The sequence below is a fragment of the Glycine soja genome, chromosome 2 (genome assembly GCF_004193775.1).
Source record: "Glycine soja cultivar W05 chromosome 2, ASM419377v2, whole genome shotgun sequence".
NCBI lineage: Eukaryota > Viridiplantae > Streptophyta > Magnoliopsida > Fabales > Fabaceae > Glycine > Glycine soja.
This window is the reverse complement of record NC_041003.1, coordinates 41,135,981-41,147,020: the sequence shown is the minus strand read 5'-3', so window position 1 is coordinate 41,147,020 and position 11,040 is coordinate 41,135,981. Positions and strand designations below refer to the sequence as shown.

At 27.1% G+C, this 11,040-nt stretch overlaps 1 protein-coding gene across 2 annotated transcripts; it reads left to right on the top strand.

Annotated features, from left to right (window-relative positions):
- Positions 1–6,298: 6,298 nt before the first annotated feature.
- On the top strand, positions 6,299–9,288 carry LOC114394517. Of its 2 annotated transcripts, none has more exons than XM_028356127.1 (4): positions 6,299–6,642; positions 6,752–7,125; positions 8,605–8,824; positions 8,908–9,288. In XM_028356127.1, exons 1-4 carry the CDS (start codon positions 6,537–6,539, stop codon positions 9,231–9,233), a joined length of 1,026 nt encoding a protein of 341 aa, XP_028211928.1. In that variant the 5' UTR covers positions 6,299–6,536; the 3' UTR covers positions 9,234–9,288. The 2 variants fall into 2 exon arrangements, with proteins under 2 accessions (XP_028211928.1, XP_028211919.1); XM_028356118.1 differs by having other exon boundaries at positions 6,301–6,642; positions 6,752–7,143.
- The last annotated feature ends 1,752 nt before the right edge of the window (positions 9,289–11,040 follow it).

The following is an 11,040-nucleotide window of genomic DNA, read 5'->3' as shown; positions in this document are numbered from 1 at the left end:
AAGTGAGTTTTTAACGTGTTAATCTACGCTTCTGGGTTATATTGAAAATAATGTTTTCACGGGACACAAAACCATATCATCCTGTACAGTGTACATGCTAATACCTACTATGCAAAAAGGTTTTCGTAATATATACTTAAATATAACTTTTGGTTTATTGTATTTCGTAGTTGATTTGTTTTAATATATTAAGTTTTAAAAGTTTGATTTTAATTTTTTTTTAAATGTATTATTTTAATTTTTTTATTAAAAATATTAATGTTTTATTAACTTTTAAATTTTAAAAAATATTAAAACAATATATTTCAAAAATATAAATGATCATAATAAAACTTATTATACTAAAACAAAATAATCAGGAAACATAATATATAAAAAATAACATTAAACCTTTTAAATAATTAGTTTTACATAATAGTGGCTAAAAACTATCACTATTTTTGTTTTATTTTTTAAGAAGTAAACAATTAAAAAAATCATCATCTCCTTATCTCCTCCAACTCTTCCAAATCTGAAAACGTAATAAATGAAATACCACATAGATCAAATGACCTCAACACCTGATTTTATTAGAATCACAAAAAATTCTTATAGTCTTCATGGAAAACCAAAACCATTTACGCAACAATGCTATTTTGGAAACCAAGACAAGGAAGATTGAAACAAGAGTTATCTTTCATGAAAGACAAAAACATAATTCTAACTCACTAAATAACCCATATATGAACCAGAAAGTCACAATATAACTCTTTGTGAGGTCTGCAAATAATACATTCATTGTCATACATGGTTGGGGCGGATAAGTAAAGAATTTTCCTTGAGATGAGCAAAGGCGAGTTGTACAAAGAAGGGTCGAAAGGTGCGTTTCATTGGATCAAAACGGACATTAATGTTTCTAACAAAAAATTGAAAAAATGATTAAAACAATACATTTCAGAAACATAAATGACCAAAATAAAACTTATAAAACATAATATATCAAAGCAAAACAACTATAAAATATAATGGACAAAAAATGACATTATCCTATTTTAAAATTTAATATAACATTAACATTTTAACAGAAAATTGAAAAAATAACCAAAATGATACATTTAGAATTAAAATAAAACTTTTAAAATTTAATTTATTAAAGTGAAACAACTACAAATATAATATATCAAAAGTGATACATAACCATCATTTTTCATGGCAATGAGTAAAACCATAAGTAATAACCCCCCCCCCCCCTCCCAAAAATAAAGCATTGTTTATATGAAAATGAAATTGAAGGAAATGGAAAGGAGGGGAATGGGTTAAAAATATTTTTTTTCATTGTTTTGTTTGAAAAGAAAAATAGGAAAGATACGAGGTTTTCTGGGGAGATTTACCAAAAAAAATAAAATTGCGCGAAATATACATAAAATGGGAGGTGGGGGAGAATGATTTTTCTTCTTTATTTTTTAATTTCTTTAAAATTAAATAGAAATTTTAATAATAATAATAATAATAATTACTACATGTTAAAAATAATCAAGAAAAAAAATATTATTTTTAATAAGTACAAATATTTTTAGTTATTATACTTTTTTTATAATTTTTTCCACTCATTCAAATAATGGAGAAAAATATTCGGATTTTTTTTCTTATTTTATCTTTTTAAATAATATGTATTTTTTTTACTTCTATCATATTTCTTTCTTTCTTTATTTTTTTGTTTTACTTTTAATCCAAATAAAACCCGAGACAGACAAATCAAGCATATCTTAATTTGGGGTTGGGAATTGGTTCTGAATTTAGAATCGATCTTGGATGCATTTTTATATATTTGGTTTCGTGTTGGAGAAAAATTAAGAATTAATTATTGAGTTAAACAACTTTAAATAGCTTTTACATTGGATCTAAAACTTTACACACTAATTTTTCTTCTAATTTAATTTTATAATAAAAGGTCCATATATAAACTACATTACTTGAAATTTAATTTTAAGCAAAATCAATTTTATAAAATCAATATCATTTAAAATCAATTTTACTAAATTTCATCTAAACACACGCTCAAAACAAGTTGTCTCATTCAATGAATAATATCTTTAATACCTTTTTAACATCTTTAATTTGTTTAATTACCCTCTTTCTTCCATTTCTTTCTTTACCTGAGCCTACACTCTATAGAATTCAATCCATTCACTTGAGATGTATGTTTGGTTTCACGTTACTATCCATTGAGCGGGTGTTCATCTCAGTCAAACACAATTATGTTGTTGAAGGAGATGTTTGAGTAATTTAGTTTGTGATTTTACTTAAGATACTTATGTCCCCTTTAACACTACTCTGTGTAGCTTATGGATCCGATAAAATCATTTTTTAGTGGAAATGAGGAGTACAGCATAAACACACTCACACATCTAATAGAAAATAGTACGAACAATAAACTGCGGAAGACATGGGAAGCATTGCAAAAAACTTCAGATTTCATAATCAAAACTCCAAAAGTTGTGTGGGGGAAAACCCGTAAGAATAAATGTCCACCTAAGTTGGTGTTTTGGTCTATACTATCTCACTTTTTTTTTAAAACAAAAATTTGTAGTAAAAATACTTTTATAGAAATTAGTTTTAGTATGTTTTAATATACCATAAATTATTTTTCATAATCTAATCTTGCAAAAACTAGTTTTCATAATCCAACATTATTAATTTTGTTGTAATTTTTAAAAACCTAGTTTTTTAAAAACAATAATAATCTATATATCAATATCAATAATAATCTTTAGGAGATGCATTTTATTTCACAAGTTAATATTTTAATTATTATTATTTTATATAAAAAACTTATTATAAACCTACATACTTATTTTAAATTACTAATCGACATATAATATAATAAATAAGAATACATAAGATACATACAAATATTTAAAACTTATTTTACTAATTACATACTCAAAATCAATTTTAATTCGAAGTATTCAAATACCATCCCATAAAAAAAATCAATTTTTTCATATTTGTTATCCAAACAAAAATCATGTTATCTTATCAAACATGGTCATCTACCAAACAGTACTTTCTGGAGTGGATTTCACGCGCCCATTAACCCGCATGCACCTTTACGCAGTCTGACACTGTCTTCAGTCTTCACACATCCTTTGCCACGTTATTACGACAATAGTGAACCCGTGAAATTGCATGTGAAAGCACAGGAAGTGGATAAGGTGAAAAAATAACCTAATTAATTTCAATGAAAACAAAAAATGAAATAAAAAGAACAAAAACAAAACGAAAAATAATAAAAATAGTCAAAAACTAATAATTGAAATAATGTAAGTAGAATATAGGAGATCGATCGATGTCATGAGAACATATCACGCGCATGAACTTTTCTCAGTCAAAAAAACAGAAGAAAAAAAATTATGCTTCTTTATACCGTGCAAATATACGCGCATGTCAATGACAAAGCAAAAGCTAACAAAAAAACAAAATAAGAGTCCAAATAAAAGACCCAAACAATGGAATTGTTACATCACACTTTGCTTTCGATAGTATATTCTACTATATATGTCGACACTATTTAAACAAGGAATGCTAAAATAAAATATTCTAAATATTTAGAACAGTACATTTATACAGAATGTTTGGAACAACTTATATGTAACTTTGAATTGGAGATTTTCTCTCCACGTCCATTGTTCTCATTATGCATAAATAAATAAGTATTTGTTGCTTCTATTTTTAAGTGATTAATCACATTAAAAAAATTAAAGCAAACACGCACTTAAACTATATTTTCCTCCTAAAACTTCATCTCGCCTTCTCCAGCTCGTGTTCTGCAGACCTCTTTTCTTTTATTCTCCGTCACTTTTCTACAGCGGCCCACTTTAAACATTTTAAGAAGCCGAAAACAATATTAGTTATGTAAACGTGTTTTCTAGTTGGTGTTTGCACTTTGCAAGGGAGTTTTTTTTTTCTTTCAAAATAATATTATATTATTCTTCTTATATTAAAATTTAGTTTTGCTTTTATATTATTTTATAATTTTTTTATAACAATAGTTGTTAATAAGAAATAAAATATACATTATGCAATTTATTCTCGAATAAATTGCATAATATATATTTTATTTTTAATATTTAATATTGCTTTTAGTTAATTATATATATATATATATATATATATATATATTTTATTTTAGTTTCTTTTTCTCATTATATATATTTGTTAAGCAAGCTATAGTAAACTAACTTATAATGTAGTTGAAATATGACAATTCAAAGAAGTCTTTCTCCATTCTTCAAAAAGAAAGAAGTCAATGATTTTAATCTATCTCATCATCATATTCTTATGTCACAAACTTTAAAAATTTTCACCACAATCTTATAAACTCGATGAATGACCTTTTAAAAAAAAGAGAATAATGATTATGATTTATTATTATATTTACATTCATAAAATGTCATATATCATAATTTTTTGTTAATTTAATTTTATATAGTTATTAATAGTAAAAAATGGTCATTGTTGATTTGTTTTACCATGTATTAAATTTTGGACCTCGTAATAAAATTTCCTGGTTTTGCTCCTGAATGTAGCAGCAGACGAGAGAGACGAATTTGACTGCCCACACAGAGAGTTAATTACCATTGAAAGACGGAGAGTGGTGATGTGACCCTTTTTTTGTCTTCTTCAATACCATAAAAAGGTTTTGTATTAGTTTTTCATGGGAAAGAATGAATGGATTGTGAATTGAATTGAAATTAATGGATTAAAAAATAAATATATTTTTATATTTTATTAAAATATATTATGAAATTCATTTTATTATATTTTAAAAAAAATCAATTTCTTTACTACTAATCATTTGGATGAATTGTGAATTAATTGAAATAAAGGATATATGCCTTTATAATTTTTGCTGTCTAAAATGACTCCAAATGAAGAAAAACATTGCAAATTAGATTGGTAAATTAAAATCTATTTCTTTCTCTTAATTCCACCAATCTTAGTTTCATTTTATTTTACGTAAAAGACAATCATTTGATGTTGCGTATGTATGTGGAGAAATAGTAAGCTTACTTCATTAGCAACATCAAACACCCACTGTGCATTTATTTATTTATTTGTAAAATCAAACATATCCTAAAGAAAATGTAATAATCTCCTAATTTAAAAAACTATATGGTAAACTCTCTTTTTTCACATAAGATTCGATCGCCACTTCTAAAAAACACATTGTACCCAGTTCATTTATGGGGGAGATCTCAAATCGTTTATGTTGTTATGCACAACTTGAATTTCCAAACCTTGCCGGTACATTAAACATTGTGTTTGTTTTGAATAACCCTATTGGACATGAAAACCTTTGTAATTAAACTAATATATTTTAGGGAAGTAAACAAAGATATAATTAATATTTTAATAAATAACATTTTTAATATATAAAATTATATTTTAGATTAATGATAACAATTTATTGTGATAAGAAGGTTAGTTTTCATGATTGGTAATTTCTTTTTTGGGAAAAAATATTAAAATGGAATTTAGAAATAAAAACATATTAAAATAGATAAGAGATTAGAAAAAGTTCTTAAAATAATTATTGGAAAAAAAAACTCCTAGAGAGGCTATCATTTAAGATAATTTTATAAATTATATTATATACAAAATATCTACACTAAAATATAAAAATATAGGAAAAATACTTATAATACTTTGGACCTTAGATAATAATGCATGAGTTATTATAAATTTCTTATCACTATTTTTGAAATCATATTTAATAGATTTACCTTCAATTTAAAGAAAATAAACACAGAGAAAATTGACGTATTCAAAGTCATATTCAATATTTAATATTAAGAATTTGTCCAGATTTATATTCAATATTATATATTAAATATGTTTAGTTAATTAAAAATAATAAAAATATGCTAATAAGTTGATTGAGTAGAAAAATAAAAAATAAATGCAAAACATTAAAAATTATTAATTAATTAATTTATTTCTAATAAAATATTTTGTTATCAATTATTTAATTAATCTTCAGAGATTCAGGTGAAAAGCATTTGATTATCCACAAGCAGTATTTTAATTATTTATTATAAATAGTTTGATTTTCTTATTTATTAATTTTCTTAATTAGTGCTTTAATTACTGGTAAGTGGTAAGCAACCTCAATCTTTAACATATTTAATCGATTTTTTAAAATCCGATTCTAACAAACTATTTGATGAAATCTGTTGAGAAAAAGTAAGAAAATTCCCATCAAATCCCAGTGGTCCCATTCAAAATTAGAACAAATCTTTTTATTTATTTTTATCTTTCTCCCTTTTCTTCCTTTTTCAGAAAGATAGAGTCGGTGAATTCTGAATATTTGAGCAGAATCCATGGCACCCCACAGAACACTTTGAGCCAACACCCCCTTCAGACGACAGACACTCACACCTATTTAACGCACTCTTTCAAATCCAACACAAAAACGCTCACTGTCTTTCATTTCCTTGCCTCTCTTTTTTCTTTCTCCCATCTTTTACGTTAGTTTCACGCTTCAACATTTTTCCATGGAATTCAAATATCGTGCCGTCCAAGATCGAAGGACACCGCCGCCGCCGCCGCCGCCGCACCCTCTTTCCACCGGCACCTACGTCTTCGACAGCCCATTACGAGGTAACACTTTTTTTTTTTTTCTTTTTCTAATCTTCGCGTTCCTTTCACCAAGAGACCCATTTGTTGTTCTGTCCCAATGAGTTCGTTTTACTAACCATACACTGTCCAGGGTATGAGTTTTCATCAGGTGGTTATCCCAGCAATGTTTCGGCGCCTAGAGTTTTCCTAACTCCGGTGCCAGTCAATGTTGGAGAAGCGTTCCGGCGAGAATTGGAGAAAAAGCAAATACTGCGGGAGCTGGAGAAGGAAGAAATTAGGAGAGAGATACTTGCCCGCGAGATGGCACAACGGCGAGAACTGGAGGAGGAAGTCATGAGGGAAATAACAGTCGAGAGAGTACTTGGAATCTCATTTCGAGAACAAGTTTCGATGTCTTTGAATCAGAATCATAGAATGAACAAGCCGATCAATAACAACATATTTGGTGGTTCACAACCTCGACTTCCCCCTCAAATTGATATCAAACAGAGTAACAAAGATAAAGTGATCATACTGGCCGGTGTACAATGCTTTGCTTAACTCATTCTGTTTTTGTCTTTGTTTTTAATTTTATTTATTCCCTTTTCTTTAGTGGGCTTTATGTTTTCTCTTTTCGTTTCTGATTCAAACAACTGTCTCCTTGTTTACAACAGAAGAAGCTAGTTCACATTACAATGAACTAAATGACTAAAATGTGACACATAATAATCTCTTTGAGAGTGGAGAGAATAGTGTAATTTGAACATGTCTCAAGGAAGTGAGGTGTAAGGACTTGTTTTGACTGTGTTTTGAGTTTCTATTTTGAAAGTATTTTGTAAAACTTCTGAGGGTAGTTAGTGTGTTTTGATTGAAGAAATGTTTTTTTTTCAGGATAGGATGAGGAAAAAACCATGTTTTGTATGTAATGTAGTATTAATTACCAGTTTTGGAGATGAGAAAAAAGAAATTAAAGTATCCTATTTTTCAAAGGAAAATACTCAAACAGATTTATTTTTGATAGAGAGAAATTTAAAGTATCATTTGAGGGTCCTTAGTCACACTCACACATGCTGTTGGAGGATATTTTTTATTTTTTTTTAATCAGCAAAAACAGATTTAATCAGAAGCACAAGGTCTGCCATGGGCAGCATGCCTTGGAACTTGTCTAGCCTTTTGATGCAGTCACGGAACTGCTAATGTCTATGACGAGTTGACTGGTGGATTAGGTGACATGCACATATATATGTGAATATGTTGGGATAGGAATAGGAGGGGGATTTTCTGTTGGGGGTTTAGGGGTATACTTTTATCAGTTTAGGAATTTATTTGGTTTTAGGAACAATTGGTTTATAGGTAAGAAAGAAAATATCTGTTGTTTACCAGAGGACAGGTTTTTCTTTTTTGGGACTGGTAAAGTAAGGGCTGGGTACCCTTGTACCCGTGACCTCTTCCTATTAATGATACATTTATTTTTTTTTTTTCTGAAAAAAAAGAAAAATGTTTCATAGATAACCATTATATTATAAATCACTTAGAGAAAATTAAAATATATAAGTATCGTAAAATTTACGATGTAATAGGTAGAAAAATAAAATAAAAATTAAAAGTGTTGATGATACGTTCAAAATAAATGAATGTTTAAATAAATAAATTTTGTGTATGATTGCTAGAAAAGAAAAAGTTCTGTCATGTGTGGTTGAAACGTACATCCTGTAAAGAACCCATGTGGGCAAAGGTCTCACTAGACTACATCTAGATTTTGAAGAATAATTAAATGAGTTTGTTTGGATAATTTTTTTATAATAAGTATCTGTAAGAGAAAAAAAATAAAAAATATATTTTTCATCTTATTTGTTTGGCTGAAGATTATCAGCAATACATTTTCTTAGTTGTATACTTGCATTACCATAACTTATTTGTCAATTGAGATGGAGTTAATATATTGGGAATATTGAAGTTCTTAATTAGCCAATGAGCATATATCTTTTTTTAATACTATTGCAGGCTAAGCCAGATGTTGATCCTTATGGTGCAAAACGCAAAGCAGGGAAACCTCCTACAATTGATGACAATCATCATTCTGGATTTAGTGTGGAGAAGAAACCTAAGCGGGAGTGGAGTTGTGGATTATGTCAAATTACTACCACAAATGAGAAAGGGTTGAATAATCATCTTGAGGGAAAGAAGCACAAGGCAAAAGCATCACTGAGAACTAAAAAGATAGGTAAGAGAACCAAAACATCATTGTCTTAGAAAAAAAAAAGTAGACTGTGAAATCTATTGAGGCTATTGTTACCGTGAATTCAGGGTTGGATGCAAGACTAGATGGTCAAAAACTTCAACGTGGCATAACCTCCACAAACATAGGCATACTGGAACCTAGAAAGGAGGATCAAGTTGTGCAAAACAGTCAAGGTTTAGGTGGTCTGGATAATGAAAATGAAATAGCTACTAGCAAAGAAACAGGTGAAACAAATGCATTGACAAAAAGGAAGAAGTTTAAATTTTACTGTGCATTTTGTAAAGTTCAAACTGCCTCAGAAATTATCATGCAAAGCCATAAAAATGGAAAAAGGCATCTGGCTATGATCAAGAAATTTAGCCAAAACAATGTTGTTGCAAATTTTTATTGATTAATGTATTATATCTTAAATATTGAATTGGTTAATGCTTATGAATGTCAATCATTGAAAAGTGTGACCTTGTTATATAAATATTTAAAGTTTAATGTAATAATTAAAATATTTACACTTATATTTAAAATATGTATTATTTTAAATATCATAGTACTAATAATAATATTTAGACATTTATTTTAAATGTATTGTAATGTAATATTTTTTAAAACTTATTTATGGTTCATTTTTTAAATCGAGTTCGGTTGAAGTTCTCCAAACAGAAAATAGGAACAGTAAACTATGATTGTTAAAACCATAATTTGCAAGTTTTTCCACACAGATATTTCGTTCCCAAAAATAGTGTGACACTCTAAAATAGATACGCTAACCACCAATTTTTAAGTCATCAAGGAAACAAATATGGTTTAGTAAAAGCAGCGACCGCCAGTTTAGCGTCACACTCAACCCAAAGTTTGTGTCCAATAAATATTATCAAATTCTACATGTTTTTTTATACGTGTTATCTTTTCTTTTTTTGGTAGAAACATAAAAAGTAATATATTTTAATTTTATTACTATCAATATAATTCATTATTGTCTGTATGATTTTTTTAACACAATTTTGTCTACTTCATTTCTTTCATATATATCATTCAGTAAAAAGTTTAAATAATTCAATAACTTTTATATTTTGGGAGGATTATACGATATGTAAATCTTGAATCACGTGCAATTTGTATCGATAATTACCTAATTTTTAAATAAAACTTAATTAATTAGGCCATCAAATCTATGTTTTAACTAAGGGTTTAAGGATTTTTAGCTTTATTAATAGTTCATGAAAAGGGTCAAACCATAAACTATACTATGGACAAGTTAGGATTATTTGCATAATTCCAAAATAAGGCTAAAATGATATTCACTTAAAAGCAGGTAGCATGACTAGACATAATAAAAATACAAAAACTCAAGTAGTTTTGCAACTATTGGTATTCATGATCACAATTGGCCAACAGATGTAACTTAATTACTACTATAAGTGTTTTTTTAATGCTCTACTATAAGTGTTCTTAACCTATTTAAATGAGAAATTTGAATTTTAGTCGTTGAAAAAGGAAAATGAAAATTACATACAACCATTGGAAAAACAATTAAAAGTATAAACATTAAAATTTTTAAAAAAGAAACTACTTTTCTCAACTTTTTATTCCATTAGAAAAAATAAGTAAAAGAATATTATCAAGTTGAACATATGGACTATGCGACGGGTTCCTTACTAGTAGTAAAATAGATTTTGAATTTTTATATAATACATTTATTTTCAAATTTAAATAATTAAAAATAAAAATAAAAAGGTGTAAAGTGAAAAATAAAGATATACTCAAAGTTAATTTAAGCTAGTTTTATATTTAATTAAAGCTATAAATTATATTATTTGTCTTTATTGACATTGAACCTCTAACTTTTGATAAAGTCATGGAAGACAAAAGTTGAGACAAACCATTAAGAAAGAAATCAAAGTCATTAGAAATAAAAAAGAAATTTTTTTTTCTCACTTTTACATTTAATTAGAAAATAAAGAAATAAATAATATTATCAAGTTTAATGTATGTACATCACTAATCACACAACTTTCAGTACTAAAATAGATTTTTAAGATATTTTTCAAACAATAAATTTATTTTTAAATTTAACTTATTTAAAATTAAAAAAATGTGTAAAGCGTAAATTAAAGATACATCCAAAGTTAATTCAAGTTATATTTAAAATTACTTTAACTCAATCTAATTCTAATGAACAATAAAGTCTCTTTTATTTTTAT

Excerpts from the sequence above, each read along its gene's own strand:
- LOC114394517 (XM_028356118.1), top strand. The coding sequence starts at position 6,537 with ATGGAATTCAAATATCGTGCCGTCCAAGATCGAAGGACACCGCCGCCG. Across the intron at positions 6,643-6,751 it reads CTTCGACAGCCCATTACGAG|GGTATGAGTTTTCATCAGGT; the intron begins GTAACACTTTTT and ends TACACTGTCCAG. Across the intron at positions 8,825-8,907 it reads ACTGAGAACTAAAAAGATAG|GGTTGGATGCAAGACTAGAT; the intron begins GTAAGAGAACCA and ends CCGTGAATTCAG.